This window comes from Pelecanus crispus, chromosome 6 (genome assembly GCF_030463565.1).
Source record: "Pelecanus crispus isolate bPelCri1 chromosome 6, bPelCri1.pri, whole genome shotgun sequence".
Lineage (NCBI taxonomy): Eukaryota > Metazoa > Chordata > Aves > Pelecaniformes > Pelecanidae > Pelecanus > Pelecanus crispus.
The window spans coordinates 45184845-45206544 of NC_134648.1; the positions used below are offsets into that span (position 1 = coordinate 45184845).

Sequence of the window (21700 nt, forward strand, 5' to 3'; positions counted from 1 at the left end):
TAGATAAGATAAAAATTAAATGCAGTAATTAAAAGAAGTGTGCCCCTCTGTCAGCCAGTTCTTTGAGAAGGTGGTAGCTAACACAGCTGACAATGAATCGCTTATATGGGTAATTACGCTCTTGTACTAATAAAACATAAGGTATGTGTTAACTTCGTTTATAACGTGGAAGTATCTTCTGCGTGATTAGTGGTATGTGTATCCAATGTATGGAGGGTGCTGAAAAATCTTCAGGTATGCCATTTACCTATAGTGCTGATTTTATGCATAGCATTAGTCTGCAAAAAGATTGGTTAAGCTGGCTCTTAGTATTTTAAATGTAACAAAAGAATGATGCCTTGCATGTCACTAGCTTGTGGGTGGGCTGCCCTCAGCTACTTAAGTGGTGTGTGTTTACTAAAACTTACCTGGTTTTAGTATTTTGGTTCTTGAGCAGTACAAACCAATGCAATATACAAAACCATGCAGCAAAGAGTAGCAAATAAATCTTGGTTTGGAATGCAGTCAGCAGGGGAGAGTGGATAGTTAAGCTGAATGCTTTTGATGGAAATCAAATGTGAGTGAATAGGCATATTGAGGATGAACAGTGAAGCACTGTGCTTCTGCACAGGCTCAGTAAGACTGTCCGGTTACCAACAATTAACTCTTTCTATTTTCAATTCATTGCATACGTTTACTTTTAGTCTTCAGTTCACCATGTTCACCATTTCCAAACTACTAGCGCTGCTACCAGCCAGGAAGAGAGCTGTCACTAGCTGTGTGTTGGCAAAGGCAAGGGCAAGTTCAGAAAGCATTTCGTTTTAAAGTATAAGATGTGTCAATTGTTATTTCTAAGGTATATGGTGGAATAAACAAATAGCAGTATACTGCTCTTACCTTAACATGCCAGGTAGAAAATACTTTGGAGCCTGCTTGGAATAATTGCCTAAAGATCTCAAGTTTTTTTTTTAAAAAAAAAAAAATCACGTTGGAGTCACTTAAAAAGGAGAGTTCAGCTGTATAGGAGCACCTATAAAATTCTCTCATAGCTTTATACAACAATTTTAGGGAGTGTGGGCAATATTTTTTTTTAAATGTTTGTGGATCCTGCAGAGCACAATGTGTAGAAGAAAATCCTAAAATTGTCACAGGGGAACAGAAGCTATCATGTTCTCTGTGTTCTCTCAGTCTGGCATTCTGAATTGGAGATGTAACTGCATCAAGCTAGGAGAGGCCGTGTAAAACACTGCCAGCAAGTGCCGTGAGTAACAACTCTTCCGGCATCGTTTTGTTGCATTGGGCTTCTTGTACTCATCCTCCACAGGATTTCATCATGTTCTGCAGAAAAGTTTTCTCTGGCATGCAAGAAGCCTGAAAAGTTAGAGGTAAACAAACTTCACTGGAAATACGTAGAAGACTGAGGTCTGTCTGTCTGCGTGTATCTTACTGAAAGCTGTTGCTGCTGCTGAGACAAGTTTTATCTGCTGTTTTGGTGTCTGGGCACATGGCTAAATGAAGTTCGCTGAGAATTTGAAGCAGGTAAGGAAGGGTTCATTCAAGTCATTAGGTAATTGTAGTGCCCGGTGAAGGCCACTAGAAGGAGCCCACGGACAAGAGAGTAACGCACAAAATAAGCTGCTTCAACTGTTTATTTCTGTTTTAGAAGTGCACCCTTATCTCAAAATCAGCAACACCCTGCAGTCAGCCTTTTCTTTTGGTTACAGGATATTAATAAGCTTTGACAGCCAGCACACTAATATAGAAATAGGTATCTGTTGTATGTTTGCTTTTTGGGAAAGTAGTGATGGTTCTGTGAAAGTGGAAGACCTTCACCAGCTGTGGAATAATCATGTATTGTTGGTGCATGCTTTATCAGTTTGCTACCTTTTTAAGGCAAATCCTACCCATAGGGCTAGAACAACAGGTTTGGTGGAAATTTTTTCTTTTTTACTCCTTCAAGAAAGAGGAGGACCGTGGCAGTTCAAATATAAATATCCTTGTACTACAGCTAGGGCAAAGGATGCATGTAGTTCATGGCAACTATTCTTAAGCCCTTCTGCTGAGCAGCCTACGAAGAGGAAACAGTTGTGATGGTCAACAGGTAGCTGTGTGATAGGAGCTGGACAATTAACTATTAGCATGCACAAATAGCCATAGAAAGGCACAGGCATGGGTTTATTAGTTAACAGTCTTCACCTTTCCTCAGGACTTTCAACACTGATACTTGCTAAATCTATTAAACTTGTCTAAGTTACAAATGCTAATTGTTCTGGGAGGTGAAAGGTTAACTTCAATATTACTGTACAGCTGCTATAATTGCAGTAGAGGCACAGGAAAGCAAGTTGGCTGGTTGATGATTTAATGCTGTTCTTTAAGTGCTGCTACCCTATTTCACCCAGTCTTTACTGAACAGAATGTAGGCTCTACTAAGGGTAGGAGGTATTTATGTGCCCTTACTTAAAACTGCAAAGAAACAAACTAATGTAATACCTCTATTTTAACATACAAAGCAGATGCTCAGTCCTGTACTATCTAAAATAGTACTCTAATCTTTCATTCATGTGCTTCTGTAATCACACATTTGATAGTACATTCTGCGTGTCAGTCCCTTTTCATAAGGGGAACATTTTCTGCCTTGTGGTAGCATAATTGTAAATCTGGTATGTCTATACTTTACCTGGGACTTCAATTTGTCATGGGATCTGGATAATGCTTTGATAATATGACTAAGTGCCTAAGAGCCCATGTATGCTACAGGCTTTAATTCTTTGGAAGCTATTCTCAGTGATAGAGGACTGAAGGATGGCTCTTGCTGTTGCGTAAATAAGTGCATGTTACAGCCATTGGCTCCAACCTTTTAAAAAAGAAGTAAGAATTGCTCACTCCTTGGTCCCTTAAAAAAGGGTATTTCAAATGCTTCCACCTCCAGCTGTTTTCACTGGTAGCTGGCAGGGGCTGATGTGCCTTTTGCCTAGGTCAGCCCTGGCCCCTCACCACCTGCAATCCAGAGGCCTCGGCACAGACCTGGGGGAACAGGGCTCCCAGCTCTCTGCTGGAGCAGTTCCACAGACCAATTACCTGACAAACGCATTTCCCTGTCTGCCGGGAACAAACATTATTTCCTCACCCAGACACGTCCTGGGGGCCAGGGCACCCTTGCCTTGCGTTTCTTTCTTCTTCTGTGCTTTGTCCTTTAAAATGCATTGAATTGCCTGAGCCAACACCAGGTACTGAAAGGCTTAGCAAGCTGCCCCTTCCCGAGGAGGACTCTTAACTGCTGTCAAGCAACTCCGCGTGCTCCTCAAAATATTCTTCTGTTATTTCGCAGGTTTTTTTTACGATATTCTGGGAAGATGATGTGCGTATTTCCTCACAACACGGTGAGTTTTCCCTCTGTGCAGAGGGTTAAGCTCCCTTCTGTGCGTAGGTATGGCTGTGCCTGGCAGCCCGGCCGCCTCTCCCCATCTCCCTCCGGGCTCCGCTTGCTGCCGGGCTGCGGGGAGGAGATGACCGAGGCCGGCAGCGGCTGGGTCCCGCCCGCGGGCCGCCCCCCGGGCGCCGCTCCCGGCTGGGTGGGGGCCTGGGAGCGCGGCCAGCCCCGGCGGGGCCCCCCCCGCCCCTCGGGGCGCGGAGGGGGAGCGGGCGGCGGCCCGGCAGGCCGCGGCGGGCTCCAGGCGCCGCCCCGGCGGGCGGTGTGACGGGCGGTGCCGCCCGGCTGCTCGCCTCCCTGGGCCGCGGCGGGCCCGCTGCCGCCCTCCCCCGGCGCCGCGGCGGGCGGGAGGATGGAGCAGGGCCTGTCCGCCATCACCCTCTACTGCGCGCCCGCCGCCAGCCCCGCGGCCGCCGCCTGCGCCATGGAGCCCGAGCAGGTGAGCGGCGCCGGGGCCGGCGGAGCGGCCTCTCCCCGCGGCCCGCCCGGGAGGAGGCCGCTTCCGGGGGAGGGCGAGGCCCCTGGGGCCGGGCGGCGGCGCCGGGGTCCGGCCGGGGCGTGGGTGGCGGCCGCGGCCTGAGCCCCCCCCCCCCCCCCGCCGCAGGGGGTGTGCGGGAGCGGGGGGAGCCCCCGGTGCGGGCCGGTTCTCCGCGGCGGGTGGCGGGGTGCGGGGGGGAGGCGGTCGGTCCCTCTGCCTGTCCGTCTGTCCTGCCAGCGCTCTGTAATTACAGTTAGGGCGGCGGGCTCGGGTGTCGCCTGCTCACCGGCAGATAATGCCTCTTGCAAACGAGCCTGGTAAATATTACAGGGAGAGAGGGTTCCCCTGCCCTCCGCGCCTGTCGGGTTCGCGAAGGCGCTGGGGGCGGTCGGGGGCGCCGGCTCCTAAGGAGGCGGTGACCCGCCGGGCCCTCCCGCCCTTCCCCCGGGGCCGCTCGCCGCGGCCCGGGCTTCACGCTCGACGCTTTTGTGCGCTGCGCCTTCGCTGGGTACGGTGCCTTTCCCAGGCTGCTGCTGCTTCCGAGGGTGTCCTTTCTTACAGGCGCCCTCTGTTATTTTGTCGCCTTCTCTTTCGGAAAGAGGCATGCTGTTTAGTTGCGCTTGAAACACAAGGGTGGAAAGTCAAGCAGCGTGAAAAAACAAAAACCCAAAACCATACCCAAACAACCACCCCCCACCCCCCCAAAAAAAAAAAAAAAAAACCTAGCCAAAAAAAAGTAACACAAATGAAATCAGTAAGGCAGGCAAGATAGCATGGGTAGAAATATTTCTCACTAACTATTTCTAGTAACTAGCACTGTCAGGTCAGCAGATCTGTGCAAACTGAATTACTCATCTTTCTGAGGAAGAGTGGACATCGCAGACTTTGGCATTTCGGGTCATAAGCTCTCGTAAGGATACCCGAGCCTTGACAGATTAAAAGATGCCAAAGTGATTAATCTGCTCTCCCTATTCTTGCCTTTCTTCTTCCTCTCCTCGATGAAACTTTATGTTATTGCATCACCTAATATTAGTTGTGTGAGCTCTCCTAGCTTACCTGCAGGTGTTCTGGCACACCTCATCCTTAATTGTAGTTTATTTAGCTTGGTATTTTTGATGTGGACTGAAATTCCACTGTGCTGGGTATTGCACCGATGCTGTCAAAACGTGCCCCACTTGCTCTCTCTTTCTGGCCAAAGGGTGAGATAAGAGAGTGGGTGTAAAGAGGGTAAACAAGGAGCAGCAGTTTCAGATGCTGACTTCCTGATAGGTGAGGTTTGTATGGGTGCCATAAAGCCAACAAAAATTCCAAGAGGACATCTAAAAGAAAAAGGAAGGTGCTTTACGGTGTTGACAGTACCTTCAGAGTGTTAGCTGGTGTGGCAGAAAGCACAAGGGTGACTGGCCTTCGTATCTAATAGTTGCCAGAATAGAAGCCAGAGAAAATACTTTTATGGCATGAGGTTAAGACAAATGTTGAGTCTTTCAGGAGCCATTTAATGTGTTGGAGAGGGACGAGGGTGTGGAAAAAAAGGAGGTGGCAAGCTGACCAAAGCTGTGGAGAACAATGATCTTTGTAACAACTGTAAAGGAAGATCAAAAGTGTAAAGCCTCAGACAGGAGATACTGTAACATTTGAGCTGTAAAGTGAGTCTAGCCGACCTTTCTGGAATAGATCTGCATTGCCTTGGAAAAAGAAATAAAATTTACTGATGCTGGACTTTCTGCTTGCAGCTAGGAGAGTTGGCTTTTATTGATGTGCATGTAAAAATTGAAAGGGCAAATGCTACAGTGATAACTAAAACTCACATCCAGATTTGTTGACTAGGTGATAACCAAAACAACAGCTGATACGTATTTTATTTAATAATTTGGGACTCTGAACCAGATTACTAAGGGAACCAGATTCATTGTTCCTTGATGAATCCTTACTGTCTTGAACTACTACATTTGTCTGAAACTTTGTACCATACCAGCTACGCAGAGCTGCTTACTGTAGGTAGTGTAAGTAGACTGTAGGGTGGGTGTGCAGGGAATTAAAGCCTGCTTTTTAAACTTTAAATATTAACTGCAATTTTTTTCTAAGTTAAAATATGTGAAGCATTTGAGTTAAATGAGCGAAAATCAGATGAAGAGACTGTGCCTTTTGAGGAGCTCTAAGGAGAGGCTCAAGTTGCTTGCTGTTATTAATCACAGTAATATTTGTGATGCTGTGTCACAAGAAATAGTGCTGTTCAGCACTGTGACTAAACATGAAAAATGGCATCATTGTACGATGCCAATAAAGGAGCGTGAAATGTTCATAAAAGGCTGATTCTGTGGTGCTCTTTGCTCCAAAAAATACAGAACTGAGTCGCAGTAAGTGGCACCCACTTTTATAGCGGCAGCTATATATATATATATACACACTATATATATATATATATATATATAAACCTGTGCTTAGGTTTCTTCACTGTTGTCAGCGTTCGTATTTGTAGCTTTGCTGTTCTGCTCCTGCTCTGTTCCCAAGGCTGATATGCAGCAGAGAGAGCGTGCTGGGCCCCAGACAGTCAGTTTTGGCTTTCTACGTGAAAATGTAATTCTGCATGAAAATGCAATGCCGTTTCAGCTGAATTACCCCATTGAAAACTTGCCACTTCATTCTGCTCTGCTCCTCCAGGAAAACACCCAAAATGTGCCACAGTAGCTAAAGAAACGCTAGGGGAAGCTGAAATGACTTGCAGTTTTGAGAAGCGGTGGTACAAGGGCTAGGAGAGACGATGAATGTGTGCACTCCCTCTCCACCCTGTAGAGCTCAGCACGTGATCTTTACCTTCCCTCCCTCTTCTCTGTGGGCATGAGAAAAATCTGTTGGCTGGAATGAAGGAAGCCGTTCTGCTCCCCATGGCCCCCTCCTGCCCCTCTCTACCATGCCCACTGGCTTTCCCAGCTAACCAAGCCTGTTTGCGTTGTAAAGCTAGTTTACGTAATCTAGCATAAGAGACAGGAATGGTGATGCTGTGCTTGCAGTGATTATGGGATGTCTTACAACTGTGATATGTATTTTTATAAATAATTTCAAATTGTCTCTGTGGAGACAATTAAGGTTGCGTAGACGAGAAGTCGAAACTTGGAATGTGCCTGTTTTATGCAGCCTGAATTCTGTGTACACATACACATATCTCATTCCTTATGGTACGGTTTTAAGTTACACGAGCTCATGCATTTTTAAAAACCTTTGTGGTACATTAAAAACGTGGTTGGCATTTCCTGACTTCTGTGTCCTTCTCTGCATGACAAGTTTTTTTCGAAACAGTTTCATGTATTTGATGCAGTAATATCTAAAAGCTCGATCAAGGTGAAGGCTCTGTTTTGATAAATACGATACAAAACCTTACTGAAATTCTCTGGCCACAGGAGTTACTAGGCTAAAGAATTATTGGTTGGCCTTTGAACTAGAAGTACATTTTTTAAAGCTTGTGACCCAAAGACTGCATTGTAGTATTCAGCAGCTGGAAGAACAAAACCAGACATTGTACTTCTCTTTCTATATGTCCTTAGCCACAAAACTAAGTGTTGTTCTTTTAGCATGGTCCCTTGTACTAATGGGGATTGCTAATGATAAGCCCACAGAGGCAGATTCCTTGATGCATCTTTTTAAAGCTTGAGCCTGGCTGCTTAGTTATTCTTCGTTCAGTTCTCTTCTGTGCTAGAGGTGTCTGTCTAAGCTTGCAAAGAGGTGGCTACAGCCTATGAACTACTTGATTGATTTCACTAGATATTCATTCTGAAACCAATGATACTTTTAAATATTAACGCTTATGTGCTCATCAGATTATTTAAAGAAAAGTGTCCTGCTAAGAAACTCCTACAAAACACAGTGCTCTTTCGGAATAGAAGTTTTTAATACCACCTGTCCATGCTGAAGTGAAGACACTTACCTTTTTGTTATTTTTAGTGAAGAGATCAGTTTTTACGTATCTGCAAACAATAATGCTTCAGTCTTATTATTACCAACAGCCAAGCTCTTGCAAATGTCCACTGTATATGCTAATCGATCTAAAATACTTTAAATAGCACATGAGGTTTTTTAAGGGGGGACTTTTCCAGTTCCAGAAGTGTGTACTTAAGATAATGATTTTTTTTCTTCTTTATAGCAACTTGCAAATGGAGATAGAGGCTTTGAGAATGTGGAGCTGGGTGTCATAGGAAAGAAGAAGAAAATTCCAAGGAGGGTTATTCATTTTGCAAGTGGAGAAACAATGGAAGAGTATAGCACAGATGAAGAGGAAGATGAACAAGAGAAAAAAGACCTGTTGCCACCTGTAGATCCTGTAGGTATTTTACTTGATAAATTGCTACTTCTGGTTTACTGGGTAACTACCCACATTTTATACTTTAATTTTTGTGCCACAAATCTGATTTGGTATACAGTATTAAAGATTCCCTTAATTTGATTGGCTCTAGGGACTGAGAAATCTGTGAGAAGTGTTCCTGAGAAGTTTTGTCCTGGAGTTCTCCTCCACTAAAGTAGCCCTATTGTTGTCTCACAAAGGCAGTTCGTTACCGGTGTGCAACAATCCAATCCACCCACTGAGTCGAGATAACGATTTTATTTCATTTCTGCGCAGAGATGGGAGCTAGGTGGTAATTCCACAAAACTAGCACACTGAACGAAACTTTATGCACCTCATTTACACACAAAACTTACAGAGTTAGTAATCATTCTTTTTCCAATGATTGGTTAGTAATTACCATCCTATCTGCTATTGGTCAACTATATTCTAATTAGCCTCACTTGCTACGTAAATTTGCACACATATTCCTTACAGTTGGGGCGAGGGGGTTCCAAATCTTTTTGGTCCTGAATTGAGTTGGTGGTTGCGATCTCCCCCTGCCAGAATTACCTTTCCCCCAGTTACTGTTTTTCGGCAATCGTCCAGTTTTTCCGGCACCTGCTGGGGTAGGATGTTCCCTTTTATCAGGTTCTCAGTACTTCTTCAGGGCCTGCCTAGTTGCTCCGGGATGTCTTTGGTTAAAGGATACTGAATGTTTGTTCTTCTGATTAGGGATGATTAAGTGTCCTTTACTTGCCAGCTTACAAAAACATCTTGGCCAGCTAAGTTTCAGAGTTAGCCTTCAACACTATTAATTAGAAATGGGTTTAATTTCTTCACTGTTCTAGTCTGTCCTCTCCAGCATTTCCCCCTCTAATAATACTTGCTTGATGTCTCCTTGATTTGTACTGTTGTTTAAAAAAATGTGCAGGGAAGGCATTTGTTTCCTTATGTTTGGTGACAGTGGAGAGTTGAACATGTAATTTAATGTTACCCTACCAGCAATTTGATATAATTAAAAGAGTAAAATGGGGAAGAAACAGATGACTTGCTGAAATAAAGGAAAACTGGTGTAATCCATGATATATCAAAACCAGGTTTTAAAGGGCCTGCCTAGTCTGTGTATGTAATGTTCATCTGTCTTGTAAGCCCTTAACATGTTGCTCGACCCGTGAATGGAGTTGCGAAATAGAAACATTTATTGGTCCAAATTCAAGTGGAATTTCGACAATTAAAGCTGTCTCCACTAGTGTGTGTTGTAGCTGCTAAAATACGTTTTCCTTTTTGTCAATGATTCTGGATTTATACTTAGAGGTAAAAGGAAATGTATAATCTGTTTTATTCTCTTGGCGTGTCTGACGATCTATTTTGTAGCAGTAGTGTATTTGCGAAGCTCGCAGCCGTGTGTGCCAGCACTGGCGGCAGCAGCTCCCCGCCCTCTGGCAGTCAGTCCCAGAGAAGATCTGCATCCATCTCTTCATCTCTCCACAGCCCCAGTCTCGTGTTTCTTTTATGACACCCCCACGAACCGGTGTCCGAACCACCTCTTTTCTCTACCCTCCTACAACAATTCTTACCCCGGTACATTGGGTCTGCAGTCCTATTCCCTGCCTGCCGGCAGGGCTCCCTTCCTGGCCTTCTCTGGGCTTGGGTGCCTGTACTGGGCAGAGGTCGAGACTCCAAAATTGGCTGGGTCCCTCCTGGTGCGCTGGCGTGCAGTCAGGCAGCCGGGAGTCATTGCTTTGCGCAGCAGCTGGTCCTGCCTGCTTGCACAGAAACCAGTGCCCTGTGTTCTACTTGACATTGCTGTTGAAATGACTTCTGCACCGTCGTTGGGGAATCTGCAATTAAGAAATGTGGTTGAAGCTCTGTATTTACTGTACAGTAGTAGGCCTTGTACTTACTTATATTCATATCCATCCTGGGAGAGCTTGGCTTTGTTGAAGGGACTGCAGTGAAGAGTTCGACTTTCTGCTCATTCTCTTCTGAAGAAGTGGTAAACCGTAAGGGGTTTGCTTTGGGAAGGACTGGCAATCAGTTCTTTTATTCCCCTCTGTAAAATGAATTTATCTTGAAGGAAAGGAAAAAAAAAAAAAAAAGTAGTTTGAAGACTGAGCTGCTGTGAGACTGTGGGAATTCAGCTGGAACTGGGGTTCCTAGCAATTCACAGGTGAAGCTGCTGAATTTCATCTTGGACGGATTGATGGTACCACTCTCTCTTTCTTGCTAGGCAGTTCTTGTATACAACAAAAAGTAACATTAGCCTGAGAGCAGGTAGGATATCACCAGTGTAAAATACACGTGAAGTTTATAGATTGAAAATAAATGTATTATACTCACAATGAGTAGATACTAAGCTGCCTTGCTGGGTGTTGGGGTTTTCTTCCTCTGTAAGGATCTACTCAAAGAAGTGCAAGAACTGCAAAACTTACTGAATATTATGGTAATAATTCACGTATATTCAGAGTCAGATCTGTTCCCCACTATGCAGGTTGTATCAGATATCCACGGATGCATATGAAGAGATTTTTTTTTTTCCCCAACTATAATTAGCAGGGGACCAGATCTATATAGAGAGAATATAATTTTTTGTGTCATTTCCTCTCAGTAGAAGTGTTCCACTGCGGTGCAGTGATGGAAGGCTCGAGAGCCTTGATGTACATATTATGAGGCCAGAGATGTGCACGCTGCTGTACAAATGGACACTTAACTAAAGAGCCCTCAAATATGTACCACAGCCGGGAATGCTGTGTGATCATTCCCCTGCTTTCCTAACATGGATTTTTTTTCTGAATACCAAAAAGTATATTGTATGGCACAGTTACGATTGCTTTATTCTCCTTTTATAGTTTATGAATTCCTTAATTTTTATTACACTTTTTAATAAAAGGACCCCCCCCCCCCCCCCCCCCCCAACCAGAACAGTTTATTGTGGAGCACAGTATGCCTTATTATGTATTGCTTTTCACCTTGACAGAATAAACTTGATTAGACCAAGGGCTGCCATTAAGTGAAGTTTACCTTATCTGCTGCATGCTTCATGTATCCCAGCTGAGCCAGTCAATTGAAGAAGTGTTAGTCCAAGCTGAGCTTTGATGTTTTAGCCAACAGCTAGCTGCCTTAAAAATGTTTTTATTGTAGGATTTCTATAAAAGCAATTAACTAGTCAGTTTGCTGAGACCAGCATGTCTAAAACTTGTTATCTCAGTTGGGATACAAAAAAGTACGTTGCAAGTAATAGCTGTTTCTGGTCCAATTTATTTTTAGAAAAAGCACATTTAATAGTTTGAATAGAAACTTAGCATCATGAAATTTCAAAGCTCAGCTGGTATTGGCATCCTGGCAGCTTCTGAATGAGTTTAAGGGAAACAAATACTTTGCCGTGTTGTAAAGAAACATCTTCAGTAAGAACCTTGGTTTAATTGTGTTTCAGAGCTAAGCAGACAATGACAATGTCTCTCTTACTAGGCAAAGTAACATGTATATATCCTGGTAATATGATAAGCAGAGGACTCAGTGTGATGGACTGCTGCCACTCATAACAAAACAAATTCTCAAAAAGAACTGGGTCTTGAATTTTGCTTTGAAGCAACGATTCTGATACTTGTATAGGTCAGCACTCAGTTCATTAACGTTCTTGGACTGGAGTGTCCATTCTGTTGTGTTTTGGTTTGGTTTTTTTTTAAGAATGAGTTGAATCCAGAACACAGGTGTCCTTAATAAATTTTTCCCTGGATTTTTTACATAATAGCATTCAGTATTATCAGAGTGTTCTCAAATTAAAATGTAAATGCTTTAATAACATAAATGCTTTAATTTTAACAGAGTCTTCTATTCTGTCCTGAAATTTAGATGCTTACACTTTATATGTAAATCTCTTTTTGCTTCTGCCCACCAAAACTTTATTTTGTAGTAATTAAATGTCTCTAACCTGTTCCAGAAGATAATCTTCCTGTTTATCCCTGGAGGGCCACTTGCTATAAACTTGTTGCATTCACCTATTACATGAGTAGGCAGAAGGTGGAGTCTTTGCAGAGTACCTGTAAATGATATAACTGTTGGTGATAACCTTAGAATTCATCCCAAGAACACCTCTGCAATAAAGCTCCAGAAGAGATTTAGTTTTATTAACCTTCAGTGCTTAGAAAGATTGAAACACATTTTTGCAGGAAGATTATCTTGATATCCTGTAGTTAAAAGGAGCTTAACTTCAAATAGCAAAAAGTCCTCTCTTGAGGACCATCGAACTCTAATTTTCTTTTAGGAATTTGGGGATGAGGGAGAAAGATAGTCACTGACCAAGTAATAGCTACTCCTAATATGGTAGAAGCTTTTTGATGGAGGATGGTGTGTGTGTGTTTCTGATCTTGTTTCCACTGACTTGTGTTAGATGCTACAGTCTTACATGGCGCACACACTGAAGGACCTATTATAGCAATGACCAATCAATAATTACACTAATTTAAAATGCATCTTGGCACAGTAAACAGTGGAGAAGTATCTGTTTGGTGGTGTACGTTAACTCTTAAATACAGGATTTGCTTTTTCTTAAGTCAGGAAATGATTCTTTTCCTCATTTTGCCATTTTCTCTGGCAAAAAGAAATACTACCTTCTTTGGAAAGTTCAAGTGTTATTAGGAACTGAAATCTGGCAAAAATAAATATAGATGTGGATCAGTTAGAAACATGGTGCACTCCGAAGTTCAAGGGAGTGCATGTGTGCTCCCTTCAGCAGCCCCATACTAGGGAGCAAAATTATGTTCTGTTGTTGAACCAGAGCCCTCGTGGTTTTATCAATGGTCAAATCTATTATGTTCATTCCTACTTAAAATGCAGCACTTGGATTAAAATTGCACATTAAGAATTTCTGTGATTTAAAACACAGTTGTCATAACCATTGTGTTTTCCATTTGAAACAACAAAATAAAGTCAGGATAGCTGAATAGTATAATTAAGCATTGTAGAAACGTGTACTAAAGAGACTGATGGCAGGAGAAATACTGTCCCCTTATAATAAACCAGTGTCCTATGTTTCATACTGCTGCCCCTTGTTTCCAGTCAAGAAATACAGTATTGCTGTGTTCTTGCGCTAATTAAAGACTGAACATTAAGCCTTCTCTGGCCAAAGGAGGTTGACATAAAGTATCTGGGTGTGTGGTTCTTGCTGAGCGTTAGTAGGACCTGACTTGGGTACTATTTTCTAGTATCGCTCAATGCATTAAAGCTGCTTCACGGAGTAGGATTAGTTTGTACTGAGCCGTGGCCCAACAGCCCTGTTCATATCACCCGAATGGTTCCGGTTTTCTCCAGTGCCTCTTCTCACCTCATGTTTGCCATTCCTGCTTCAATCTCCGAGATGCTTTGGGAAACCACCCAAACCTACCCTGAGGAGGTAAGGGGCGGGGGGAAAGGAGGATTATTCCTTGGGTGTGTTCCCTTGTTCCTGGTTGTTCCCGGTGGTTTACTCTCCAGACCATCTCCTTTCTCCTGTTGAATTCGTGTGAAGTAGCTTTTATATTGCTTTTTGAGACACTTGAAAGAATGCTGCGTTTTTTAAATTGAGGGGACTGGCAAAGCCTGGCTTGGTGGGGGTGAAGAAGTGTCCAGTTGGGCTTTGTCGGAAAGCAGAGGTTTCCATGAAGCTGAACTTGTAAGCGCTCCTAACATACCAAACTGGGTTTTCATCATGGTGGGGAAACAGTAGAAATAGCCAGAACATCTGTGCCTGCCGAGCCTCAGGTGTTCCCTACGTTTGTGTTACCGCAAACATGTTAGACTATTCTGAGTTACTTCTGTCACACTGACATTCAGCTTGTCTTTTCACTCTTAAACATTAAGGGGGCTCTTGTAGCTTCTTGCTTACAGCCACACAGCAAGCCCTTGTTTGTCCTGCGCGCTGTGCGAACGCTTTTTAACCTTGTCACCTCGTTATGAAGGATTGTACAGAGCCTCGTCAACACCATTACTTGCACCTGTGGCAACAAGCTTTTCCAGCACTTTTCTTGACTTCAACTGAACAAACTCCAAAATGATTGTCGTTAGCCTGTCTGCCAACTGAGCACGTAATCAACAAGCTGGAGCTGCTTTTGTGCAAGCAGGAAGGCAGCTGGTTTTGCTTACGCTTTTACCTTGGCAGGACATTTTCCATACCCGCTGCCAAAAATATATAGCATCTGGCTTTTTTCAGCCTGCCCGACTTGAGTTTCTGGCTTGACGGGCGATCGCTTGCTGCACTGATTTGTAGAGGCTATGCTTGGAAAGCGCGGAAGTCTAGTGGCTTGTGTACGTGCATGCTGAGGCTATACCAACTAGTCTCTGTAGCTGTATTATTTACAATAATATTGGCTGTCCTGTACAGATACCTATTAAATATGATCACAGAAAATGGTTACTATCAAACAGTTTTTAGCAACAAGTTACAAGTACATATGTAACTGAGTGGAGCTAATAGGTTTCATTTAATAAAAGCTGACACCTTTAATTGCTACTTTCCACAAGGAAAGTACCTCTACAGAGATCTTTAGGGCAGGGGAGGAAATACATAACAAAGAACTTGCCTGAATACAATAGACTGTTAACTATAAATATGTTTTAGTTCACTATGAAATTTGAGTTTGCCTTTTCACAAAAGTGAAAGCCTACAGCTTTTTCCCCGATAGATTGGAATCTGCTTTTCCCCTTCTCCTTTTTATTACATAGCTTGTTGTCTGTTTTGGGTTTTTTGTTTTTTTTTTTTAAAGAGATACAGCCTCTTTCCTTAGGCAAGAAGATAGCCTATGTATGCCCATTAATTTCTAAATTTTCTTTAAGTTGCTATGTGTAAGCATCTCAGTTTGTCTGGAGGCTGTAGTACTTCCTCTGTGGCGGTGAATACACCGTAGTCATGCAAAGGCAACTCCCCCTCCTCCTCTTCCCGGCCAGTCCTCCCTAAACAGTCTGTTATCCCTCCAGTGCAGCACCCCAGTCATGCAAGCTGTCCACTGCATCTCTGGGATCCCAACAAGATCCCAGCCCTGCAGCTGCACGCAGATCTCTTAATTCCTCGTGTTTACTTCCCATGCTGCCTGCCTTAGCGTGCAGGCTCCTCAGAGAGACTTTCTCCCTTACATGCAAATGCTTGAGGTGACCCCACTTGAGCCCTGTTTTGTTCATTTTGTGATCCTCGTTGTTCACATCACCTGAGGCCCTTTATTTGTCAGCCCTGTCTATCATAGAATCATAGAATCGTTTAGGTTGGAAAAGACCTTTAAGATCATCCAGTCCAACCATTAACCTACACTACCAAGTCTACTCTAAGCCAATCAAGGGTAGACTAGACTAAACCATGTCCCCAAGTGCCACATCTACCCGTTTTTTGAACACAAAAACACATCGCTCCCTTAGAGGGCTGTGGTAACTCTCCCTCCCTCATGGTTCCTGGTTTTGTCCTTCAGGTGCAATTCCAAATGATAATTCGTATCTGGTTGTAAATACTTGGAAGCAGCCTCTTGCTCAGGGACCACTTTGAGGGTTTAGTTTGGTTTTAAACAGTCTTTTGCAGTTCTCCTGTTATTGTAATGAGGGACTACTTGGTTAACCCACTTCTATTCTTGGCCTGATGGAATTCAGAACGTTATGGAAAGGTCTTTCTAGTTACAGGAGTTACCTTGGGATTGAGTTGGATGCTTGTCATTTCCCAAGTCTGGGTGTGGGAAAAAAAAACCAGTGAAACAAATTTCTCAGATGTAAACCGTGGTTATATTTATATCTTGCAGTCATACCTTGCTTCATGTATGTCTGGTCTAGACCTATGTTAAAGCAAAAATGTTGTGGTAGCTGGCACACAGGAGATGTTGCAGATCTTTCTTCTCAACCTGTTTGAGCTTTTGCATGTATTATTATTGCCACGGACATACAGCTATGTGTATTCATGCTACTCTTGTTCTTACAGACAACGCTCACATGGGGACCCTACTTGTGGTTTCACATGCTGCGAGTTGCTACATCAACCTTATCAGGTATTGCTTTGTTTAATTCTTGGGTAAACCAGTAATGGAATATTGAAAGTCGCTTTCACGGACTGTAAATCATCTTTGTGAGCTACTGGCCATTTTTTCAAAAGTATGAATGAACCTGCATTTTAATCTGTGGAGATGTACTCTCTTGCCTTAGGCACTTTTTTTTTAACTTTCAATCAACAACTCTTGAATGGAAGAAAGAACAGAAAATACCCTTTTGCTGAATGCTTTTTTCCCCCTTTTTCTCCATATGGAGATAGGGTGGCGTTGGCAAGGGAGTATATCAGCTTTCTGTTAAGTTTTTTATGGAACTGTTTTGTGTGATGTTACCTGAAAAGAATGCTATTTGGAGTAACTAAACTGATGGTTTTTATGAAGAAGACAACTAGAAATTACCCCAAGAACACATCTAGTCTTATGCTTTACAACGCACTTCTGAGGTTACAAAATAAACAAAAATAAGAGTATTGTCAAGAGTCTTAAACACACTGCACAGAAGTTTATTTGACCTGTGGACCTCATAAAATTTTGCGAAGTTTTAAAAATGCTTGTCCTAGTCTTTCTTCTTCCCAAGGTGTCAAGTATCTTCATTGGCTTTTTTGACAAATATTGTGGAGTTTCTGTCATTGCATACCTAATTTGGAATATTTTTAAAAACTATTGGCAGTTTATTCTATTAATTAACATATCCTTATTTTTAGAAACACTTTTTCTCTAATGTACAGTGTAATTCTGTTCCTTGTCATACCTGTTCTTCATACACAAAGGTAGATACTGCTTTCCTTTTTTCAGAAGTCTTTTATGAATTTGAAGATTAGTACTTCCTTCTTCCCACTTCAGTTTTGCCTCTTACATTTGTAATTTGAACTGGTCTTTTGCACAGAGCTCTGGATGCCAGGATATCTATAAAATTAGTTATTGTGAATATTCATTGAAGCAGTCAATTGCTAACTTCTGACTTGTTTTCCCTGAAGATGACTAATTGATTTGCATCCTGGGGGCAGATTTGCAATTTGAAGTGCAATGTATTTGATTTCTTGCTTGCCTTTACTCAAGCACCAGGGCTGTCTGTAGCCATCATCACGGTAAGGAGACTGACTGACACAAGCCCACCTGTTCCATACTTCAGACTGTGCACTACCTGTTCTAGCAGAAGAGCACTGCATGTAGCCTCCAGCTTGAAAACTGAGACACCTGAAACCTAAATATTTTATTAATCCATTAGTATGCAACACAGAACATTGTTAAAACTGCTACTGACTTGAAGTATGCATATATCAATAAATAACTCTCTAGTTTTGCTGGTACCGTTAGACTGAAGTGCCAATACAGTTGGTAGCATGTATTTTTGTCTATGTATTTTTGTCTAAGCTTAATTTTCAGTTGAAGTTCAGTTAAAGGCTTATTCTTTAACTGATCCCCTAGCAAAACAAACCTAGATCCAAAGCTGAAACTAGCAGAATTCAAACACTACCACCATCTAGACTTTCATTGATTTCCATGTTCTTCTCCTTTTGTTCATTCTTTATCTTAAAGAACAGTTATTAGTATATTGAGCTAATAATTACATACAAGTAGATTAGCCTAGCAGATTTTGGTTTTGTCTTTTGAGTGAAGTAGGACTATGGAAAACCATTCACGAAAGATGATGTTACCTTTTAAAATAAAACTGTGCTTAAGAATTTTCTTCTAGATACTAATTGTATGTAAACTTCTCGTTATTTTTTAGTGTGTGATTTCCTCGGGGAAAAGATTGCATCTGTTCTGGGGATAAGCACACCAAAATACCAATATGCCATTGATGAGTATTACAGAATGAAGAGAGAGGTACGTGTGTGAGATAGGGGTCTTGCATTCCTTTTCTCCCAACTTGCCTTCCCTGGTATTTTAAAAAGTGAAATTTGTATTCCAGCATTAAAATGAAGCGTGAGAACCTCTATTTCAGCTTGCCTTCAGTTTTTATTTGATGTGTGATTAATGCTTGGTTATCCATCAGCCTTTTCTCACCAGCTCATCAGTCTTAGAACTGGCTGGCTCCTGACCACTGCTCTATTTGTTTCTCTTGTACAATGCATTTTGAAGTCAGCAGGGTGAGAAAGGTGGATGGAGCTGCTACCGGACACTGTAAAGAGGCGGCTGCTAGGAATCTACTTTCCAACTTGTTCAACGAAGTGTCAAGGTTAAATTGAACATGATGTTACCATTTGTTCTAGACCATAACTGGAAATGACTGATAGGTAGCCAGTGCTTATGCAAAAAAACCCTTAGTAATCTTCATTTGGAAGAGATGGGAAACATATTTAAAACTTTACTACTTATTTTTTATTTTTGATAGCTCTTTATTATTAAGAGCTGAAAAGCTTTAGAGAAGGTAGACCTAGCAGTATTGCTATTGACTAAAAATTGCTTATCTAGACATGTGACAGTTTTTCCGTGCTTCTTTAACACAGTTTAATCCTTCACTTTTGATGATTGTTTTTTTTCCATAATGGGAATTCTGGAATATACCTCATCTTATGACCGTTTTCTAGTAGAACAAATGTCCTTGCCTTGTAATAGGAACTGGTATGCTGCTACGGAAAGACTTAAAGTGAACGTAAGTGGTAAGTAGTAAGTAGTAGCTTATGAATCTGGTTATCTATATTTAGGAGGAAGAAGAGGAACAGGAAAACAGGATGTCAGAAGAAGCAGAAAGACAGCATCAGGAACAGCAGAACAAGCCACAAGCTGAAGCTCCTGTCCAGACAGACCAGCCTGAAGCAACAGCATGCACTTCATTCGTGAATGTAAACTTTGAAAATGAGGGAGATTGCCCATCCGTTGGGGAAAATAAACAAGATGTAGTTCCTGTCCCTCCTTAAGTGTAAAGCTCCATGTAATGTAGGAAATAGGAAGCGTCAGGTGTCACAATCTGGCTGTAAGAAGCAGGAAAGATAGGATTATACTTGTTCAGTGAAATACAACTTCTAGCATTCTTATTGATCAGGAGAGAGCTAGGCAATGTCTGTTCAGTCTGTCTGCCTAATAACAGCTGAGGCATTCTGCCAAATTGTCACTTCAGTGAAAATGAAAATTGCACTACAAACATTTGGTGTAAAATTGAATGTGTGAGCTAATTTCTGTGTAAAGCAAGTAAAAATGTCTTGTCTTTGAATTGCTGTGTCTCTAACACCTGTGGATTGCAGATGCAGTGCTGTTTCCTACTTCTAAACACCTATTTCTGATTTGCACATTGTTTGCAACTTGGCTCTCTATGAATAGATTAATAGGAATCAATATCCTGTAACTCACAAGTCATAATAGCATCTGAGTTCCCCTATTTATTGTCACTATTGTATGCATGGATTTTTTTTCTGTTGTTGTTTAACACAAGAGATGTTAGATTTAATGTTAATTAGATTTAAGGGTCCACTGACTTTTTTTTTTTAGTTTAAAAAAAAAAAACAACTTTAAAGGAGGCAGTAAACACCCTTAAGAACTTATTAACAAGTACCAGCACTCTTGGAGGCTAATAGTGCTCAGCTGCTCCATTCAGTGCTGTAGCAAAGTACAGAACTAGCATCAGAATTAAGAGACCCACCTGCTTGAATATTTTACATGCTCTGAATGGTCCTGGGAAATAAACTGAAGTCTTGCTAAATTATACTGAATGCACAGGACACTGTGTATGGTACCAATCTAGAACTATGAAAACTTTTTTGGACATAGATTACCTGAGTGAGTGTACTTGATTAACCTAACCAGACTAATTGTTTAATGTTAAATTATCAGTAAGGGATGTGCCATTGCAGATGTGTCCGCCCCCAGCACAGAATACATAAATAACTAGAAATCACAAAACCAAACTTACGATTCTTCCTTTTTCTTAAATAAACCAACCACTTTGTTGCAATACAGCAACAACAGTAACTTTTATTTTTGTCTAAAAGTGAAGCACAGGTAGCTCCAGAGCTTTTAAGTAGCCCCAGATAGCAGCTAAGGCTATTTTACTGCAATGACTGTCATTCTACTTGTAGCTTGTAAAAGGGGAATGGGTTTACTTCATGACAATCAGATGGCAGTGCCCCAGTCACTTTCTATAGAGAATTGTTGTAGATAAAGGACCAGAGAACCTGCACTAGTTAACCATGTGAAACATTCCTTCCATCCTTGAGATTTCTAAAAAAAAAAAAAAAACAACTTTAAAAAATAGTCTCCAGTGAAATTTTGTGTTGGGTATCATCATACATCCCTGGCCTTCGTCCCACTACTAACTAGGGAGCCTGACGTAACATCAGAGGTCAGGTAACTTGGCTGTTAGCTTCCAGAGTTCAGTTATGTATTTCAAACAACCCTCCGCCTGAACTAGTGTCCTGTAGAAGCACAAATTCCTTCTCCTCTCATCTGCCCTTAGCATTCCAGCAGTACAGAAAATCTTCTGAGGAAGATTCTGTTCCATCTGTTTTGGTACTCTGTTCTTTGCCTCTTTTTGAATTGTAGGACAGAGGGTGCTGACAGCTGTGTAAAATCATTCCTTAGCCCTGAACATCTGCAAGGGACAGCTTGGTTCAACACCTGGGGGATACACAGAAAAACAGCTTGTTGGGAGCTCTTACACTGTCAGAGATAGAAAGCCTCACATAGCTAAAGAGGAAAACCTTTACAGCTGAAGGACTCTTTGCTTTTCTGCCAAGAAATTAATGTCAGTTGTGTTGTCTCTTCCCCTGCCTCTATCTGTTGCATCAGAAACGCTCTCACTGCCTTGGGTTTAAACTTCTTTGTATAAAATACTGTATTACTCACTGTGCCTTAACTTAATCCTTCCTTCAGTTTTTTGCAAACTGTATGAAAGTGGTTACTTTCATAATGGTTTAATTTTCCTGTAAATGCATTAATTGGTTATTTTATATTTAATATAATTTTTGAACTGGAAGTTGGCTATGGCTTTTCCTTTAAAACTGCGTGGTCTTTGAAACTTTATGCCTGCTCACAGGAGCATGTGCCTGTTCACTGTTTTCATCTTTACTGAGTCACACATCAGGTGGAATATTCAAGCACTGAAATTCAAAATATCACACTACCCCCACCCCTTCCTTACAATCTCATGTAGTACTTGTTAACGTACTCAGTGTGTTCAGCACTACCTCAAACTGATAAATAATGCAAGACTGCAAACACCTCTGGCCTATGGAGCTATTGTAATTTTATCTGAAAGCTGAAACATTTCTACAGCTTTGTTAAAGAGTAAGAGCATTTCACTGCTTTAACTACTGCTGTAGTTCAGCTCTACAATTAAGTTAAATTACATAAAATAACTTGCACATGAGGTTAAGTTTGTGAAAGCCTTTATACAGGTGTTTGGATTAGTTCTAACTAGACCTAAAGCTAGCACAATTTTATTTCTCTTAATGAGCCTCTTAAGAATTAGGAACTGACTGAATAGTTACTTGTCCCTCTGTTAGACACTTAAAGCTGGACACATATAGAAGAAAAAGGCCTGAACTCTTTACCTCTTACTG

At 41.9% G+C, this 21700-nt stretch overlaps 1 protein-coding gene across 2 annotated transcripts; it reads left to right on the forward strand.

Annotated features, from left to right (window-relative positions):
* Positions 1–1461: 1461 nt before the first annotated feature.
* FAM177A1 (family with sequence similarity 177 member A1) lies at positions 1462–21100 on the forward strand. 2 transcript variants are annotated; one of them, XM_075712996.1, is made up of 5 exons: positions 1462–1518; positions 8026–8202; positions 16136–16202; positions 17932–18029; positions 18851–21100. In XM_075712996.1, the coding sequence occupies exons 1-5, from the start codon at positions 1492–1494 to the stop codon at positions 19061–19063; spliced, it is 582 nt and encodes a 193-aa protein (XP_075569111.1). In that variant the 5' UTR covers positions 1462–1491; the 3' UTR covers positions 19064–21100. The 2 variants fall into 2 exon arrangements, with proteins under 2 accessions (XP_075569111.1, XP_075569112.1); XM_075712997.1 differs by lacking the exon at positions 1462–1518 and adding an exon at positions 3747–3848.
* Positions 21101–21700: the final 600 nt, after the last annotated feature.

What these genes read in the sequence shown, in the direction of transcription:
- FAM177A1 (XM_075712997.1), top strand. Translation starts at nt 3,762, where the DNA reads ATGGAGCAGGGCCTGTCCGCCATCACCCTCTACTGCGCGCCCGCCGCC. An exon ending in GCGCCATGGAGCCCGAGCAG is followed by an intron (nt 3,849 to 8,025) that starts GTGAGCGGCGCC and finishes TCTTCTTTATAG; the next exon opens with CAACTTGCAAATGGAGATAG. An exon ending in TGTTGCCACCTGTAGATCCT is followed by an intron (nt 8,203 to 16,135) that starts GTAGGTATTTTA and finishes TTGTTCTTACAG; the next exon opens with ACAACGCTCACATGGGGACC.